This window comes from Scyliorhinus canicula, chromosome 4, assembly GCF_902713615.1.
Source record: "Scyliorhinus canicula chromosome 4, sScyCan1.1, whole genome shotgun sequence".
In the NCBI taxonomy this organism is placed as follows: domain Eukaryota; kingdom Metazoa; phylum Chordata; class Chondrichthyes; order Carcharhiniformes; family Scyliorhinidae; genus Scyliorhinus; species Scyliorhinus canicula.
This window is the reverse complement of record NC_052149.1, coordinates 129,566,046-129,586,138: the sequence shown is the minus strand read 5'-3', so window position 1 is coordinate 129,586,138 and position 20,093 is coordinate 129,566,046. Positions and strand designations below refer to the sequence as shown.

Sequence of the window (20,093 nt, the reverse complement as noted above, 5' to 3'; positions counted from 1 at the left end):
TTCCAGAATTTAGATGGTTTAAGAAGACTAGGGAGGGAGGTAAAAGAGGAGGGGTGTGGCACTGTTAATTAGGGAGTACATCACAGCTGCAGAAAAGGAGGTAGTCGAGGAGGGTTTGTCTCCTGAGTCAGTATGGGTGGAAGTTAGAAACAAGAAAGGGGCAGTCACTTTATTGGGAGTTTTCTATAGAGCCCCAATAGCAGCAGAGAGATGGAGAAAGAGATTGGGCGGTAGATTTTGGAAAGGTGCAGAAGTAACAGAGTTATTGTCGTGTGTGACTTCAACTTCCCTAATATTGACTAGAACCTCCTTAGTGCAAATGGTTTGGACGGAGCAGATTTTGTCAGGTGTTTTCAGGAAGGATTCCTGACTCAATATGTAGATAGGCCGACTAGGGGGAGGCCATATTGGACTTGGTGCTCGGCAACGAACCAGGCCAGGTGTCAGATGTCTCGGTGGGAGAGCATTTCGGTGACAGCAACGAACCAGGCCAGGTGTCAGATGTCTTGGTGGGACAGCATTTTGGTGACAGTGACCACAACTCCTTGACCTTTACCATAGTCATGGAGAGGGATAGGAACAGACCGTTTGGGAAGGTATTTAATTGGGGGAGGGGAAATTATACTGCTATTAGACAGGAGCTGAGGAGCATAAAGTGGGAACAGTTATTTTTGGGGAAATGCACAAAAGTCAAGTGGGGGTTGTTTAAGCAGCACTTGCTGCGAGTGCTGTATAGTTTTGTCCCACTGAGATGAGGAAGGAATGGTAAGGTGAAGGAGCCTTGGATGACAAGAGAAGTGGAGCTTCTCGTCAAGAGGAAGAAGTAAGCTTACGTAGGGTTGAGGAAGCAAGGATCTGCATGGCTCTAAAGGATTACAAGGTAGCCAGGGAGGAACTCAAAATGGATTAGGAAAGCTAGAAGGGGGCATGAAAAAGCTCCGGTGGGAAGGATTAGGGAAAACCCCAAGGCCTTCTACACTTACGTGAGAAATAAGAGGATGATCAGAGTCAGTCGGGCCGATCAGGGATAGTGGAGGGAACTTGTGCCTAGAGTCTGAGGAGATAGGGGAGGCCCTAAATGAATATTTTGCTTCAGTATTCACTGGAGAAAGGGACCTTGTTGCTCATGAGAACAGTCTGAACCAGGTTAATAGACTTGAACAGGTTGATATTAAGAAGGAGGATGTGCTGGAAATTTTGAAAAGCAGCAAGATAAATAAGTTCCCTGGGCCTGACGGGGTACACCCAAGGGTACTACGGGAAGCAAGGGAGGAAATTTCTGCGCCATTGGTGATGATCTTTGCGCCATCACTCTCCACTGGAGTAGTACTGGATGATTGGAGGGAGGCAAATATTGTTCCCCTGTTCAAGAAAGGGAATAGGGAAATCCCTGGGAATTACAGACCAGTCAGTCTTGCGTCTATGGTGAGCAAAATATTGGAAAGGATTCTGAGAGATAGAATTTATGATTATTTAGAAAAACATAGTTTGATTAAAGATAGTCAGCATGGCTTTGTGAGGGGCAGGTCATGCCTCACAAGCCTAATTGAATTATTTGAGGATGTGACGAGACACATGAATGAAAATCGGGCAGTGGATGTGGTGTATATGGATTTCAGTAAGGCAATTGATCAGGTTACCCATGGTAGGCTCATTCAGAAAGTTAGGAGGCATGGGATTCAGGGAAATTTGTCTGTCTGGATACAGAATTGGCTGGCCGAAAAAGACAGTGAGTGGTAGTGGATGGAAAGTATTCCGCCTGGAGGTCGGTGACCAGTGGTGTCCCGCAGGGATCTGTTCTGGGACCTCTGCTCTTTGTGGTTTTTATAAATGACTTGGGTGAGGAAGTGGAAGGGTGGATTAGTAAATTTGCCGATGACACCAAGGTTGGTGGAGTTGTCAATAGCGTCGAGTGCTGTTGCAGGTTACAACAGGACATTGACAGGATGCAGAGCTGGGCTGAGAAGTGGCAGATGGAGTTCAATCTAGGTAAATGTGAAGTGATTCATTTTCGAAGGTCGAATTTGAATGCTGAATACAGGGTTAAAGGCAGGATTCTTGGAAGTGTGGAGGAACAGAGGGATCTTGGTGTCCACGTACATCGATCCCTCAAAGTTGCCATCCATTGATAGGGTTGTTAAGGTGTATGGTGTGTTGGCTCTCATTAACAGGGGGATTGAGTTTCAGGCCGCGAGGTTTTGCTGCAGCTTTATAAAACCCTGGTTAGACCACACTTGGAATATTGTGTCCAGTTCTGGACGCCTCATTATAGGAAGGATGTGGATTGGAGGGGGTACAGAGGAGATTTAACAGGATGCTGCCTGGACTGGAGGGCATGTCTTATGAAGAAAGGTTGAGGGAGCGAGGGCTTTTCTCACTGGAGCGAAGAAGGCAGAGAGGTGACTTGATAGAGGTGTACAAGATGATGAGAGGCATGGATCCAGTGGCTAGCCAGAGACTTTTCCCCAGGGCGGAAATGGCTGTCACGAGGGGACATAATTTTAAGGTGACTGGGGGAAGGTATAGGGGAGATGTCAGAGGTCGGTTCTTTACACAGAGTGTGGTGGGTGCGTGGAATGCACTGCCAGCAGAGGTGGTGGAGTCAGTGTCATTGGGGACATTTAAGCGACTCTTGGACAGGCACATGGACAGCAGTAAATTGAAGGGGTGTAGATTAGGTTAATCTTGGATTAGGAGAAATGGTCGGCACAACATTGTGGGCCAAAGGGCCTATACTGCGTTGTTCTGTTCTATGTTCTATGAAATGCTGCACTGTCAGAGGGGTCAGTATTGAGGGAGTCCTACATGGCCAGGGTCAATACAGGGGACTGCTGCACCATGGGAGGGACAGTACTGAGGGAGTGTTGTACGATCAGAGGGGTCAGTGGGCCAGTACTGAGGGAGTGCTGCACTGTCACAGGGTCAATAGTGAGGGAGTACTGCATTGTTGGCAGGTCAGTACAGTGTAGTTCTGTACAATGGGACAGTCAGTTCTGTGTGGAGTACTGCACGGTCAGAGGGTCAGTATTAAGAGAGCGCTGCATGGTCAGAGGGTCAGTGCAGAGGAATACTGCACCATAGGAGGGACAGTACTGAGGGAGTGCTCCACAGTCAGAGGGCCACTACTGAGGAAGTGCCACACTGTCAGAGAGTCAGTAAGGAGAGAGTGGTGCAGTATCAGAGGGACAGTGCTGAGGGAGCGCTGCACTTTTGGAGGATCAGTAGTTGGGAGTGTCAGTACTGAATCACTGAATTTACAGTGCAGAAGCAGGCCATTCTGTCCATCCTGTCTGCACCGGCCTTGGAAAGCGCACCCTAGTTTAGCCCACACCTCCACCCTATCTCCGTAACCCGACCTAACCTTTTGGACAAAAGGGGGCAATTTAGCATGGCCATCCACTTAACCTGCACATCTTTGGACTGTGGGAAGAAACGGTAACATAGTGGTTAGCACTGCTGCCTCACAGCGCCAGGGCCCCAAATTTGATTCCCCCCTTTAGTCACTGTCTGTCTGGAGTCTGCACGTTTTCCCCGCGTCTGCGTGGGTTTCCACCGGGTGCTCCGGTTTCCTCCCACAAGTCCTGAAAGACATACTTGTTAGGTAATTTGGACATTCTGAATTCTCCCTATGTGTACCCAAACAGGCGCCGGAATGTGGCGGCCAGGGGCCTTTCACAGTAACTTCATTGCAGTGTTATCCTACTTATGACACTAATAAAGAGTCGAGTAAACCAGAAAACCCAGAGAAAACCCATGCAGACACGGGCAGAAAGTCCAAACTCCACGCAGTCACCCGAGGCCGGCTTGAACCCGGGTCCCTGGAGCTGTGAGGCAGCAGTGCTGCACTGTGAGTGGGTCAGTATAGGGCAGGGGTGGGCAAACTTTTCCGTGCAAGGGCCACATTCAGAAATTCACAATTTTAAAGGGCCGCATAGTATATTAAGTAAAATAATTAATATTTAAAATAGCCAAAATAAAAGGTTTTTAAAGAAAAAAAAAGCAATTTTTATTAATTAATATTTTAAAGTAGAAACTTCACATGAAACACATGTTGTGCCGAGCAATGATCACCCTACTCAAGTCAACGTATCCACCCTATACCAGTAACCCAACAGCCCCCCCCATCAACCTTAAAATTTAAAAAAAAAATAAAAAAATAAAAAATCTTTTATTTAAAAAAAAAAATTTTTTATGACTTGATCTTGGTGGGCCGCATAAAGACCTTTGGCGGGCCGCATGCGGCCCGCGGGCCGTAGTTTGCCCACTCCTGGTATAGGGGAATGCTGCACCATGGGAGGGTCAGTACTGAGGGAGTGCTGCACTGTCAGAGGGTCAGTAGTGAGGTAGCACTGCACTGTCGGTGGGTCAGTACAGGGAAGTGCTGCACTGTCAGAGAGTCAACGCAGAAGGGGTGCTGCACTGTCAGGGTCAGTACTGAGGGAGAGCTGCACTGTCAGGGTCAGTACTGAGGGAGTGCTGCACTGTCAGAGGATCAGTACTGAGGGATTGCTGTCTTGTCAGAGGGTCAGTACTGAAGGAGTGTTACACTGTCAGAGAGGTCAGTACTGAGGGCGTGGTGCACTGTCAGGGGGTCAGTACTGAGGGAGTGCTGCACTGTCAGAGGGTCAACGCTGAAGGAGTGCTGCACTGTCAGAGGTCAGTACTGAGGGAGCGCTGCATTGTCGTCGGGTCAGTACTGAAAGTGTGCTGCACTGTCAGAGGGTCAGTGCTGAGGGAGTGCTGCACTGTCGCAGGATCAGTAATGAGGAAGCGCTGTACTGGTGGGTCTGCCAGCTTTCAGGTAAGATATTAAATGGATGCTCCGTCAGCAAATGCGGGTAGATTTAAATGGTCCCATGGCAGTATTCGGGAAAAAGTTCCAAATTTGGAAACATTCCCCTTGCATGTCAGGTGAATATTTACTCCCGAGCCATGATTACTAAAACAAATGATCCGGTTATTATCACACTACTGTGGGTTAGCCCTGTTGCCTCACGGCGCCGAGGTCCCAGGTTCGATCCCGGCTCTGAGTCACTGTCCGTGTGGAGTTTGCACATTCTCCCTGTGTTTGCGTGGGTTTTGCCTCCACAACCCAAAGATGTGCAGGGTAGGTGAATTGGCCACTCTAAATTGCCGCTGAATTGGAAAAAATGAATTGAGTACACTAAATTTTTTTTTTTTAATGTTTTAATAAAAAAATAATTATCAGACTACTGTGGGATTGCTGTGTCAGATTTGTCTACCGCATTTCCTACTGCACACTTAAAAAAAATATATATATTTTATTGAAGCATTTGTAATTTTCACAATTTAACATATTGACATTTCTAAAACAACCGCGCTGGTCGACGCACAAAATAACATCAAACAATAGACCACATACCCCACTTCTCCCGCCCTATCCCCAATTACCCGTATAGAACATAGAACATAGAACGATACAGCGCAGTACAGGCCCTTCGGCCCTCGATGTTGCACCGACATGGAAAAAAACTAAAGGCCATCTAACCTACACTATGCCCTTATCATCCATATGCTTATCCAATAAACTTTTAAATGCCCTCAATGTTGGCGAGTTCACTACTGTTGCAGGTATAGATCACTACTGTTGCAGGTATACTAAATTCCCTGTCCTTATTTAACATTACCATGCCTCCTATTTTCCTCTCCCCCCTTTTCCCTTTCCCCCCTTACCTACTTTAGACAATAAGCGATTATTATTATTATTATTACTGCTGACGTTCAGTTTTTGTTAAAGAAATCGATGAACGGCTGCCAACTCTGGGGGAATCCCTGTGTTGATCCTCTTAAAGCAAACTTGATTTTCTCCAGAGTGAGAAACTCTACCATATCATAGAACATAGAACAGTACAGCACAGAACAGGCCCTTCGGCCCTCGATGTTGTGCCGAGCAATGATCACCCTACTTAAACCCACGTTACCCGTATACCCGTAACCCAACAATCCCCCCATTAACCTTACACTACGGGCAATTTAGCATGGCCAATCCACCTAACCCGCACATCTTTGGACTGTGGGAGGAAACCGGAGCACCCGGAGGAAACCCACGCACACACAGGGAGGACGTGCAGACTCCACACAGACAGTGACCCAGCCGGGAATCGAACCTGGGACCCTGGAGCTGTGAAGCATTGATGCTAACCACCATGCTACCGTGAGGCCCCTCACTGACCCACACTCCTGATTTTGGGGGCTCCGAGTCCCTCCATCTCAGCAAGATCCGTCTCCGGGCCACCAGGGAGGAAAAGGCCAGAATATCGGCCTCCCTCCGCCCCTTTGCCCCCAGATCTTCCGACACTCCAAATATTTCTAATTCTGGACTCTGAGTTACTCTACCTTCCAGGCCTTCTGACATAACATCTGCAAATCCCTGTCAGAATTCCCTCAGTTTCGGACATGCCCAAAACATATTTAAATGGTTGGCAGGGCTACCCCCACACCGCCCACATCTGTCCTCCACCTCCTCGAAGAACCTACTCATCCGAGCTACCGTCATGTGGGCCCTGTGGACTACCTTGAACTGAATCAAGCTGAGTCTTGCAGAGGACAAGGATGCATTTACCCTTTTCAAGACTTTTTCCCACAGTTCAGGGCAGCAGGGTAGCAGAGGGCAGCAGGGTAGCAGAGGGCAGCAGGGTAGCAGAGGGCAGCAGTGTAGCATGGTGGTTAGCATAAATGCTTCACAGCTCCAGGGTCCCAGGTTCGATTCCCGGCTGGGTCACTGTCTGTGTGGAGTCTGCACGTCCTCCCCCTGTGTGCGTGGGTTTCCTCCGGGTGCTCCGGTTTCCTCCCACAGTCCAAAGATGTGCGGGTTAGGTGGATTGGCCATGCTAAATTGCCCGTAGTGTCCTAATAAAAGTAAGGTTAAGGGGGATGTTATTGGGTTACGGGTATAGGGTGGATACGTGGGTTTGAGTAGGGTGATCATGGCTCGGCACAACATTGAGGGCCGAAGGGCCTGTTCTGTGCTGTACTGTTCTATGTTCTATGTTCTATGTTCTAGTTCAGTTTCCAGCTCCCCTCCCAACACCTCTACCAACTTCCTCTTCACTTCTCTGGTAGGGGCCCCTTCCCATCTAACAATTCCCTGCATATCTCCAAAGCCTTTCCACCTCCAACCCCTGTTTTTGACAGCACTTTATCCTGTAGTCCCCTCAGGGGGAGGCGAGGAAAGCTTGGGACCTGTCTCCTTACAAAGTCTCTCACTTGAACCCGTTCCCTCCCGGCAAGTCAAACTCCTCCTCTAATGTCTCCAAGGTCGGGAAGCCCTCCTGGATGAATAGATCCCTAAACCTCTCAATCCCTGCCCACTGCCATATGTTAAAGCCCCCATCCAGCCCCCCCGGAACAAACCGGTGATTGTCACAGATCGGTGACCACACTGAGACTCCAGTCTCATGTGCTGCCTCCATTGCCCCAACATCCTCAGGGCTGCCACCACCACAGGACTTGTGGAGTACCGAGCCGGCGGGAACGGTCAGTAAAGCCTCCAGACTCGTACCTTTGCAGGATGCTGCCTCTATCCGCTCCCAGACCGACCCCTTCCCCACTACCTACTTCCTGACCATCGATATGTTGGCAGCCCAGTAATAGTTAATAAAGCTGGGGAGAGCCAAGCCTCCTTCCCCGCGGGCCTGTTCCAGGAGTGCCCTCTTTACTCTCGGGGTTTTACCTGCACATATAAACCTCGATATCGCCACATTAATACTTCTGAAAAAAGCCTTTGGGACAAAAATCAGGAGACATTGAAAAAAGAAAAGCAGTCTCGGAAGGACCGTCATCTTCACCGTCTGAACCCTCCCCGCCAGCGTCAGTGGTAGCATGGCCCATCTACAAAAATCCCTTCTCATTTGATCCACTGTTTTGCCCAAATTTAACTTTTGAAGCTGCCCCCAATCCTTGGCCACTTGAATCCCCACATACCTAAAACTCTTCCCAACCACTTTAAAAGGTAGCTCGTTCAGCCACTTTTCCTGCCCCCGTGCCTGAATCACGAACATCTCGCTTTTTCCCATGTTTAACTTATAGCCTGAAAATCGCCCAAATTCTCCTAATACCTCCATGATTTCGGTCAACCCCCCCAACGGGTCCGTGATATAAAGCAGAAAATCATCCGCATAGAGAGAGACCCTGTGCTCCACCCCCCCCCCCCCCCCCCCCACCCCTTACTATTCCCCTCCAGGTATTCGCTGCTCTCAGAGCCATTGCTAAGGGTTCTATGGCCATGGCAAACAGTAATGGGAAGAGCGGGGATCCCTGCCTTGTCCCCCGACAAAGACGAAAGTATTCTGACCGAACTCGGTTAGTTCTTACATTTGCCACCGGGGCCTGGTACAGTAGCCGGACCCACTCCACAAATCCCTGCCCAAACCCAAACACGCCTAAAAAATCCCACAGATGCTTCCACTCCACTCGGTCGAAAGCCTTCACCGCGTCCATGGCAACTACCACCTCAGCCTCGCGCCCCTCCGCTGGCATCATAATTATATTAAGAAGCTGTCTAATGTTGGATATCAGGTGCCTGCCCTTTACAAATCCCGTCTGATCCTCCCCAATTATCTCCGGGACACAATCCTCTATTCGAGTGGCCAGGATCTTTGCCAATAATTTGGCATCTACATTCAAGAGAGTGATTGGCCTCTACGATCCACAGCTCTCTGGATCATTGTCACGTTTCAGGATGAGAGAAATTGATGCCTGTGATAATGTTGGGGGGAGTACTCCCAGCTCCTTGGATTCGTTGAAAGCCTTAACCAGGAGCGGCCCCAGTAACCCAGAGAACTTCTTATGAAATTCCACTGGGAACCCATCAGGTCCCGGGGCTTTACCCGACTACATCGCCCCCAGCCCATCTATCACCTCCCCAAGCCCAATCGGGCCCCCCAGCGCCTCCACCAACTCCTCATTTACCTTTGTGAACTCTAACCTCCCCAGGAATTGATTCATGACCTCCTGCCCATCCAGGGGTTCCGACTTGTATAGCCGGCTATAAAATTCCCGGAACAATTCATTCACCGCCCCCGGCTCCGTCACCGTATTCCCCCTCAAATCCTTTATTTTCCTATTTCTCTCTCCTCCTCTTGTTTCCTCAGCTGATGTCCCAGCATCCTGCTAGCTTTCTCCCCATTTTCATAAATTGCTCATTTTACCCTCCTCAGCTGACCCTCCGCCTTACCTGTGGAAAGGAGCCCAAACTCCATTTGAAGTCACTGACGCTCCTTCAGGAGCTCCTCATTTGGAGACTCCGATATCTCCTGTTCACCTGTAGGATTTTTCCTACCATTCTGTCCAGCTCCGACCGCTCAGTTTTATCCCTGTGGGCTCGAATCAAAATACATTCCCCGCTAATGACCACTTTCAGTGCCTCCCAGACCACCCCAGCTGCAGTCTCTTCCATGTCATTGATCTTTATGTACCCCCAAATGGCCTCTTTCACTCACTCACAGATCTCCTCATCCGCTAACAGCCCTGTATCTAGTCTCCACTGCGGGCGCTGGGACATTCCCGTGTCTGCCCGTATCCAATGCACTATCCAATGTGGTGCATGATCTGAGACCACAATTGCTGAGTACTCAGTGTCATCAACCCCTGCTACCAGTGTTTTATCTAACACAAAGAAATATATCCAGGGGTACACCTTATGTACATGGGAGTAGAATGAATATTCCCTGCTGCTTGATCTCTCAAATCTCCATGGATCTACCCCTCCCATGGGCTCCATGAACCCCCGCAGTTCCTTTGCCATTGCTGATAGTTTCCCCGACCTAGCACTCGACCGGTCCAATCTCGGGTCCAGGACCGTATTAAAGTCACCCCCCCCATGATCAGCCAATGCGAGTCAAGGTCTGGGATCTTCCCCAGCACCTTCCTGATAAACGTGACATCATCCCAGTTTGAGGCATATATATTCACCAGCACTACTGCTGTTCCCTCTAGCTTCCCACTCACCATAATAAACCTGCCTCCCGGGTCTACCTCTATCCTCCCCACCTCAAATGTCACCCTTTTATTAATCAGGATAGCCACCCCCCCTTGTTTTAAAGTCTAGTCCTGAGTGAAATACTTGCCCGACCCATCCCTTCTTTAATCTATTTTGTCTCCCAGCTTCAAGTGTGTCTCCTGTAAAAGCCACGTCCGCTTTTAACTGTCTCAGGTGTGCGAACACACAAGCTCTCTTAACCGGTCTGTTTAGTCCACAAACATTCCATGTAACCAGTCTCGTCGGGGGGAGGGGGCTTTTGCCCCCCTCCCCTGTCGGTCAACCATGACCTTTCCTCGGCCAGCTCCTAGCCTGTGATCCACACCTCGCTTGATCTGCCCCTCGGCGGCGACTGCCATCTGATCTTCATCTCCAGTCTCCGAACTGTCCCTTACCCATCAGCAGTACCCCCCTCCCGCCCCCCCACTTTGTCTTTCCTCAGCTCTCCCCTACTTTGCTCCCGTGAACCAACTATCCAGCTAGCTCAGCATCTCCAACCCTCTGCCGTCAAAAAGCCTGCTGACTGCCAGATTCTATCACACCTAGCAATAACACAAGCACTCATCTAAGAAACGGGCTGAGTTTAACAGAGCGAAAGCGGCTCTCTACAGGAACAAAGTGCGTTTTGGTATGCTGTACCCAGCGAAGCTCTGGGTCACATACCAAAACAAGGAATATTTCTTTACAGCCCCTGCTGAGGCGAGTAGATTCGTCGAGGAGCACGGGCTGGAAGAACAGCAGGGGAGGTAGGGACGAGGGGCCCCTGGCAAGGAGCAACGACACGCCAATGGGTAGGATGGGGGAAGAGCAGGCAGAAAACCGTAGAGGCCAGGTAGAGGAGAAGCGAGACAACAACCTCCGAGAGGGGAGCCACCGTAATAGCAGGAAAGCTAGCGCCGGGGGCACGCAACAAAGCAGGGCCGCTGCGCACCCCCAACAGGGGGGAAGGCGCCAGGCAGGGGAGGGGGGAGATCACCCACCAAAGTCGGGAGAGCAAACGGGGACAGGAATAGGGTATAGAGGAGCAAAGGAGGGGTATACAGGGGAGGAGGGTAGAGGGAGAGACCAGGGGGGGGGCACATAGGGAGGGGAAAGGTAGGGTCAAAGGGACAAACGAGGCCAGAAAAGGAACAGGGCTACAAAGTACCACAACCAAGGACTCGGAACAAGGAACCGCTGCAAGCACCCACCCAGTACGGTCTGTGGGCAAAGGGGCCCCCCAGAGTGCAGGGGACTACCCGCGTGGCGGACACACAGTGGACGGCCATGGCGGGTGCCCCCAAGACAAGGGGAAACGCCGGAGCGCAGAGACCCGAACGCATGGGGAGAGCAGTGGTAGCGGCCATCCTGGACGGCCCCCTAACAAAGGGAAACCCCGGAGGGCAGGGGCTCGTCCACCAGACAAACATGGTTAATCCCACAGGAACGAGGGGGCAGAAGCCCCCCACCAGGATAATCACCTGGAACGTAAGGGGACTTAACGGCCCAGTGAAGAGATCCAGAGTCCTCACCCACCTCAGAAATATGAGGGCCGACATAGTCTTCCTCCAAGAGACGCATCTGAGGGAGCAGGACCAACTGCGGGTAAGAAAGGGCTGGGTGGGACAAACCTACCATTCCTGCTATGGGACAAGGGCCAGGGGGGTGGCGATACTGATCGGCAAGAGGACAATGTTTAGGGCGACAAAGACGGTTACAGACCCAGGGGGGCGATATGTCATGGTCAGCGGGGCCCTGGATGGGGCGCCGGTAGTCCTAGTCAACGTGTACGCGCCCAACTGGGACGACACGAGCTTCATCCAAAAGACCATGGCAGAAATCCCGGACATAGCGACGCATCGACTAATCATCGGGGGGGACTTCAACTGTGTACAGGACCCAAAGACGGACAGATCAAACCCCAAAACGGGGAAAACCTCAAACATGGCAAGGGAACTCGGTCACTTTATGGAGCAGATGGGAGCTGTGGACCCCTGGAGGTTCGCCCACCCGGGGGAGAAAGAATTCTCCTTCTTCTCCCCAGTACACAACGTGTTCACCAGAATTGACTTCTTTGTGGTGGGGAAAACGGTGCTTCCAGGGATAGACAAGGTGGAATACTCCGCAATTGTGATATCAGATCATGCCCCACACTACATGGACGTGCGGCTGGAGACGGGAAGGGCCCAGCGCCCCACATGGAGGTTGGACGGTGCCTTACTAGCTGACAAGGCCTTCAGCGAAAGGATAGCGTGGGCCATAGCGGAGTACACGGAGAACAACCAAAACGGGGAGGTATCATCCTCCACGTTCTGGGAAGCGCTTAAGGCCGTACTAAGAGGGGAAATCATTGCCTTCAAAGCGCAAAGAGATAGGGAGGAAAGGGTGGCTGGGCAGAAGCTGGTCGACTCCATACTGGAGGTAGACCGTAAATACTCCGAGGCCCCGACCGTAGAGCTCCTGGCGGAGAGAAAAGAACTACAAAGGAACTTTGACCTGCTCTCCACCAGGAAAGCAGTGCACCAACTCCGCCAGGCGCGCGGGACCCTGTACGAACACGGAGACAAAGCCAGCCGCCTGTTGGCACACCAGCTGAGAAAGCAGGCAGCCACCAGAGAAATTGGGCAAATCAGGGGTACCAGAGGCATGTTGGAAACAGAACCAGAGAGGATTAACAAAACCTTCAAGGCCTTCTACCAAGAGCTGTACACCTCAGAGCCCCCAACGGGGAAGGCTGGGATGAACCGGTTCCTTGATGGACTGGTCATACCAGTCGTGGGAGAGGGCAGGAAACGGGACCTGGAAGCACCACTAGCACTGGGAGAGATCATGGACAGTATCAGCTCCATGCAGACGGGGAAGGCGCCGGGACCAGACGGATTCCTGGCGGACTTCTACAAAAAATTTGCGACAGCGCTGGCCCCGCACCTGCGGGAGATGTTCGCAGACTCGCTAGCTAGGGGCACACTGCCACCCACGTTAGCACAGGCCTCAATCTCGCTGATACCTAAGAAAGACAAAGACCCAACGGAATGTGGGTCATACAGACCCATATCTCTGCTGAACGCAGACGCCAAAATACTGGCCAAAATCCTAGCCAAAAGGCTGGAAGACTGTGTACCTGAGGTGGTCACAGAGGACCAGACGGGCTTCGTCAAAGGTAGACAGCTCACCTCGAACATCAGGCGCCTGCTGAACGTGATAATGACCCCCTCCGGGGAGAGAACACAAGAGGTGATCGTCTCCCTGGACGCAGAAAAGGCCTTCGACAGAGTCGAATGGAAATACCTCATAGAGGTACTGGAGCGGTTCGGGCTTGGAACAGGGTTCACCGCGTGGGTAAAACTCCTATACAACGCCCCCATGGCGAGTGTACGGACCAACAATACCAACTCCCAATACTTCCAGCTGCACAGGGGCACCAGACAAGGATGCCCACTGTCCCCACTGCTGTTCGCACTAGCAATCGAACCGCTAGCAATTGCGCTCAGGGCAGCAAAAAATTGGAGGGGGATCCGAAGGGGAGGCAGAGAGCACAGAGTCTCACTCTATGCAGACGATCTGCTCCTCTACATCTCGGACCCACAAAGCAGCATGGACGGAATCATCGCGCTCCTGAAAGAGTTTGGAGCCTTCTCGGGCTACAAACTCAACATGAGCAAAAGCGAGATCTTCCCAGTACACCAGCAAGGGCGGGGGGGCAGCACTAAAGGGGCTGCCGTTCAAACAAGCCCGACATAAATTCCGCTACCTGGGGATCCCATGACTGGAAAGGGATCCACAAATGGAACCTCACCAGCCTGGCGGAGGAAGTAAAAAAGGACCTGCAAAGATGGAACACACTCCCACTCTCCCTCGCAGGAAGAGTCCAGACGATCAAAATGAACGTATTGCCCAGGTTCCTCTTCCTGTTTAGATCCATTCCGATCTACATCCCCAAGGCCTTCTTCATAGCGCTGGACAAACTTATCATGGCGTTCGTATGGGGGGGTAAAAATGCTAGGATCCCAAAGAAGGTCCTACAGAAAACAAAATCCAGGGGGGGCTAGCCCTCCCGAATCTACAATTCTACCACTGGGCGGCAACAGCCGAGCGAGTAAGGGGATGGATCCAGGAGCCAGAAGCCGAGTGGGTGCGTGCGGAGGAGGCCTCCTGCATGGGGACCTCCCTCCGGGCCCTCGCCACGGTAGCACTCCCATCCCCACCCAAAAAACACTCCAGCAGCCCAGTGGTGACAGCCACCCTCCAATCCTGGAACCAACTGCGGCAGCAATTTGGCCTGAACAAAATGTCGGACAAGGCTCCCATCTGCAACAACCATAGGTTCAAACCAGCACTGACTGACGCCACCTTCAAAAGGTGGAGACAGGACGGGGGGACACTGACAGTCAGGGACCTATACACGGACGACAGGATCGCAACACTGGACGAACTGACAGAGAAATTTCAGCTAGCTGGGGGGAACGAGCTACGGTACCTGCAGCTCAAAAACTTCCTACGAAAGGAGACAAGGACGTACCCACAACCGCCACGACAGACACTACTGGAAGACCTACTGGACGCAAGTATCCTAGAGAAAGGGAACTGTAGTGACATGTATGGCCGACTGGTAGATAGGGACGACACCGTACTGGACGCAACAAGAAGGAAATGGGAGGACGACCTGGGGGTGGAGATAGGGTGGGGACTCTGGAGCGAAGCACTGCATAGGGTCAACTCCACCTCCACGTGCGCACGGCTCAGCCTGACGCAACTAAAAGTGGTACATAGAGCCCACTTAACGAGAAACCGTATGAGTAGGTTCTTCCCGGAGGTGGAGGACAGATGTGAGCGGTGCCAAAGAGGCCCGGCCAACCACGCCCACATGTTCTGGTCTTGCCCCAGACTTGTGGAGTACTGGACAGCCTTCTTCGAGGCTATGTCCAAAGTGGTGGGGGTGAGGGTGGAGCCATGCCCGATAGTGGCGGTCTTCGAGGTTTCAGACCAGCCAGATCTATTCCTGGGGAGGAGGGCGGACGCCCTTGTCTTTGCCTCCCTGATCGCCCGCCGTAGAATCCTGTTTGGCTGGCGGTCAGCAGCACCGCCCAGAGCTGCAGACTGGCTGTCCGACCTCTCGGATTCTCTCCAAATGGAGAAAATCAAATTCGCCATCCGAGGGTCGGACGACGGCTTCCACAGAACGTGGGAGCCATTCATGCAATTGTTCCGGGACCTGTTTGTGGCCAACGTACAAGAGGAAGAATAGTCGGGGGAAGGTAGCCGGCGGGGAGGGGGGGGGGGGGGGGGGGGGGGGGGGGTGGCTACGGGCTCGTTACGGGGGTTTGATGGCTAGCTAAGGCCCAAAACTAAACTAAATAAATGCCAATAAACATGTTGGGGAATGTAAAATATGTATGCCGGCGAAAAGGGGGAGGCCACAGTTATTACTACGAAGATGCTCACCTGTAAATATATATGTTAATTTTTGCGTGTTCTTTTTTTTTTCTCTCTCTCTAACAATTTGTAATTTGTTCAATATAAAACATGAAAACTGAATAAAAAACATTTATAAAAAAAATAACACAAGCACTCAACTCAGTGACAACAATCCCAAAAAACAAACATATCCTCCCCCAACACGCAGGCAAGGAGGCAAACCCCTCCCCCTTTAACCGATTCTTATCAGTCCTATCACCTTCAAACAGAATCCAACACAAAGGAAGAAGCTTCAAGCAGCTTCAGTGAAATTATGCATGCAAGAATCAACCATCATTCTTGCAGAAACTAAAACACCCCATCACATCTGAAAAGTTCTTACCTCTGTGATATCATACATAAAGCAGTAAATCAAAATCAAATTACACCAGAAGAGAGGAAAGAAAAAATATATTAAAACACCAAAACCCTTTTCTTCCCAAACATCGCAACTTAACTCACAGAATTAAAAGACCGAAATTTTAAACAAGACCTGGCAAAACATAGAACCATTTTTCTCACCTCCCCGCCATCCTGTCTCCTCCCCCAAACTCAGACCCCCACAGTTTGAATTTAAAAGTCATTACACCAGATTGGCAGGTTCTACCCCTCTCCCTTTGACCGATTCTTATCAGTCCCATCAATTTCAAAGAGAATCAAACACAATAAAGAAACTCAAAGCAGCTGAATCAAAATTATGCATGCAAGAATCAACCATCTTTGTTACAGAAACTAAGTCAAAATCAAATTACAAAAGACGAGAGACTTCCCCTATATGCCTCCTCCACTGGCCTCAGACCTGCAAAGCCGCCACCACCATAGGGATGGTGGAGTACCACGCTAGCGGGAGCGGCAGAGGCACTGTTACCAGGGCCGCCAAACTGGTGCCCCTGCACGAAGCAGCCTCCATCCGCTCCCAGACCGACCCCGTGCCCACCATCCATTTCCTTATCATCGCTATGTTGGCCGCCCAGTAGTAATTGCTAAAGTTCGGCAACGCCAGCCCCCCCTCCCCTCTGCTCCTTTCGAGCATCACCTTCCTCACCCAGACAAATCCCAGGATAATTTTATTCAGCCTCTTAAAGAAGGACCTCAGGTTGAAAATGGGGAGACACTGAAATATGAACAAGAATCTTGGGAGAATTGTCATCTTAACACTCTGCACCCTCCCCGCTAGTGACAGCGGGAGCGCATCCCAGCTCCGAACCTCCTCCCTCACTCGTTCCACCAATCGGGACAAGTTGAGCTTATGCAGCCTGCCCAGTCCCGCCCGTGCTACCTGTATCCCCAAGTATCGAAAGCTTTCTCCTACCAGCCTGAACGGCAACCCCTTCAGTCTACTCTCCTGCCCCCTCGCCTGAATTACGAATAACTCGCTCTTAGCCATGTTCATTTTATATCCTGAAAACCGGCCAAATTTCCTCAGGATTCCCATGATGCCGTCCATCCCCACCATTGGGTCCGCTACGTATAACAACAGGTCACCCGCGTATAACGAGACTTTATGTTCCACTCCCCCCCGGACCGGACCTTTCCAGTCCTTTAAAGCTCTCAGAGCAATTGCCAGCAGCTCTATGGCCAGCGCAAACAGCAGTCGGAAGAGAGGGCAACCCTGTCCCTCGGTGTAGTCTGAAATAATCTGATGTCGTCCTGTTCGTCCTCACACTAGCCTCTGGGGCCTGGAGTAACAGCCTAACACAGCCAATGAACCTCTCCCCGAACCCAGACTTTCCCAGCACCTCGCACATATAGTCCCACTCGACCCGGTCGAAAGCCTTTTCCGCATTAATACCTGTCACTATTTCTGCCTCCCTGCTCTCCGGGGGCATCATGATCACATTAAGCAGCCTTCTTAGATTGGCCGCCAGTTGCCTACCCTTTACGAACCTAGTTTGGTCCTCCGCAATTACATCCTCAATTCTAGTCGCCAAGATCTTGGCCAGTAACTTAGCGTCTGCGTTGATCAAAGAGATCGGCCTATAAGACCGACAGGCCTCCGGGTCTTTCCCGTTTCAGAATAAGCAAAATAGTGGTCTGCGACATCGTCGGGGGTCGGACCCCTCTGTCTCTTGCCTCATTGAAAACCCTGACCAGCACAGGCCCCACTATCTTGGCAAACTTTTTGTAAAGTTCCACTGGATATCCATCCGATCCCGGGGGTTTACCCGACTGCATGACCTTCAGCCCCCTCACCCAGCACCCCAACCAGGGCCCCCAGTCCGTCTACCAACTCCCTGCCCACTCTTGGGAAGATCAGTCCGTCCAAGAATCGTCTCATCCCCTCCGGTCCCCTGGGGGGTTCCGAAGTGTATAGCTTACTGTAAAAGTCCCTAAACACCTTGTTTAGCCCTGCCGGGTCCCCCACCAGATTTCCTTCCCCATCAGCTATCCTTCCTGTCTCCCTAGCCGCTTCTCTCTTCCTTAGTTGTTGCGCGAGCATTCTGCTGGCCTTCTCTCCATGCTCATATATCACGCATTTTGCCTTTCTAAGCTACTGTACAGCCTTATCTGTAGTCAGCATCCCGAACTCGGCCTGCAGCCTCTGTCGTTTCCTGGGTAACTCTGGCCTCGGGGATTCCGTGTAGCTCCTGTCCGTTCGTAAAATTTCCTGAACCAGTCGGTCCATTTCTGCCCTGTCTGTCCTGTCCCTATGGGCCCTGATTGAGATCAGCTCCTCTCTCACCACTGCCTTCAATGCCTCCCAGCGCACAGCTGCTGAGACTTCTCCGGTATCATTTACCTGCAGGTAATTCTGCATGCATTTCCTGAGTCTCTCACACACCGCCTCATTCTGCATGCATTTCCTGAGTCTCACACACACCCTCGTCTGCAAGCAATCCAACTTCCAACCTCCATTGTGGGCGCTGGAAGCTATCTTTACAAATCCGTAGGTCCACCCAGTGTGGAGCATGGCCCGATATGGTAATTGCCGAATATTCTGCCCCCACCATCCCGGCCAGCAAGTCCCTACTCATGACAAAGAAATTAATTCGGGAATACACCTTATGGATGTGGGAGTAGTACGAAAACTCCCTCGCTGACAGCCGGCTAAATCTCCACGGATCGGCTCCTCCCATTTGCTCCATGAACCCTCTCAGTTCCTTTGCCGTCACTGGAACCTGCCCATTTTGGAAGACGACCGATCCAGGCTCGGGTCCAGGAACGTGGGCTATGAATGTGAAGAATCCTCATCAAACCCTGGGCCTCGAAGGTTTGAAAACACATTGCAGTGAATCCATGTGTTCAATCTCTTCCCCCCAGGAGGAGCAGGAAGAAGAGGAAGCTATCAACCAAAAGCACGCATTGCAGAAAGCAATGGAGGTCAGCCCCATGTCAGCTCCAGGATTCCCGTCCACAGAGTAAGTAGATAAAGCGCACTTAACATCAAAGCTGGAGTCTAGTTTAATTGAACAAATGGATTAAGAGAGGGCAGGAGGGAGGTGTTCCGCAATTCCTTGCTTGGACAAGGCTAAGGGGCAAGACATTCAGTAAGTAATGACACACTTGGCTTTCCAAAGCCTTTAGATTGGGAGAGGGCAGACAACTAATTGTAAATGTCACTCTACAGATTGGAGGCATGGGTAATAGGTATCTTCAAACATGGGAAGTGCAATTTGATTTATCACAACTCAGTTAGATGGGGGAACAAGGAAACTTGTAGAATGTGAAAGTTTAGGGCCGGGGAAGTGAAGGGACAGAATGTACAAAGATCTAAAGAAGAATGGGTGTGTGTGTGTGAGAGAGTGCAAGTGAGCGAGTGTGAGAGTGCGAGCGAGCGCGTGTGAGCCAGTGAGTGTGAGCATGTGAGAGAGTGAGTGTGAGTGCGCGCGCGTGAGAGAGCGATCGCGTGTGAGAGAGTGCGAGCGAACGTGCGTGAGCGAGTGCAGGTGAGCATGTGAGAGTGCGAGCGAGTATGTGCAGGTGTGCTGTGTGTGAGAGAGGTGACTGTGTTCCAGATACAGGAGTGTGAGAGAGGAGAATGATCATGTACAACGTGAGAGTTTTGCTGTTGCATTGATTATGTTGCAGGTCAATGATTTTTTTCATTGGTGAGATGCTGATGATTGGTTGAGGTTAGGCTATCTTTGGACTGACCTCAGTGATTATAATGTGAAATCTTCTAGAATCTTGACATCACCTTGTTTTTTGTTCAGAAGAGCCCAGAAGGACGGCACGGTGGCACAATGATTAGCACTGTTACTTCACAATGTACCTGAACAGGCGCCGGAATGTGGCGACTAGGGGATTTTCACAGTAACTTCATTGCAGTGTTAATATAAGCCTAATTGTGACACTAATAAAGATTATTAATATTATTATCACTACAAAACTCAGCCTATGGAACTCTAAAATACAACCGGTCTGCCGTGTAATCCAATGCAATGGGAACATGGAGTCGTTGAGAAACAACTTGATTAGGTGGAAGTCTGGTGATAATTAACTAACTGGAATGATGCTGGTTTGAGAAAAAAGCTGTGATGAAAGTCATTAGCAAAACAAGAAATATTTCCTGAGACTTGTTGCTGAATATCAGATTTACTCTCTCAGATGTAACAATGATTGTCTCTGACTGTCAGTGACCTTTTTAATTTGTTCCTGGCATGCCACTGTGTTTATTGTGTTGTGTGGTATTCTATTTCTGTACCGTTGTGTTCTGGTC

General features: G+C 50.8%; 1 protein-coding gene across 1 annotated transcript in view; it reads left to right on the top strand.

The window, feature by feature from the left end:
* The window catches only part of LOC119964246 (probable voltage-dependent R-type calcium channel subunit alpha-1E), a 1,062,240-nt gene that overhangs the window by 718,697 nt on the left and 323,450 nt on the right, over positions 1-20,093 (top strand). The window contains exon 19 of the mRNA XM_038793526.1: positions 18,695-18,792. Within this exon, the coding sequence (XP_038649454.1) occupies positions 18,695-18,792 (98 nt within the window). The remainder of the gene's footprint in view (positions 1-18,694; positions 18,793-20,093) is intronic.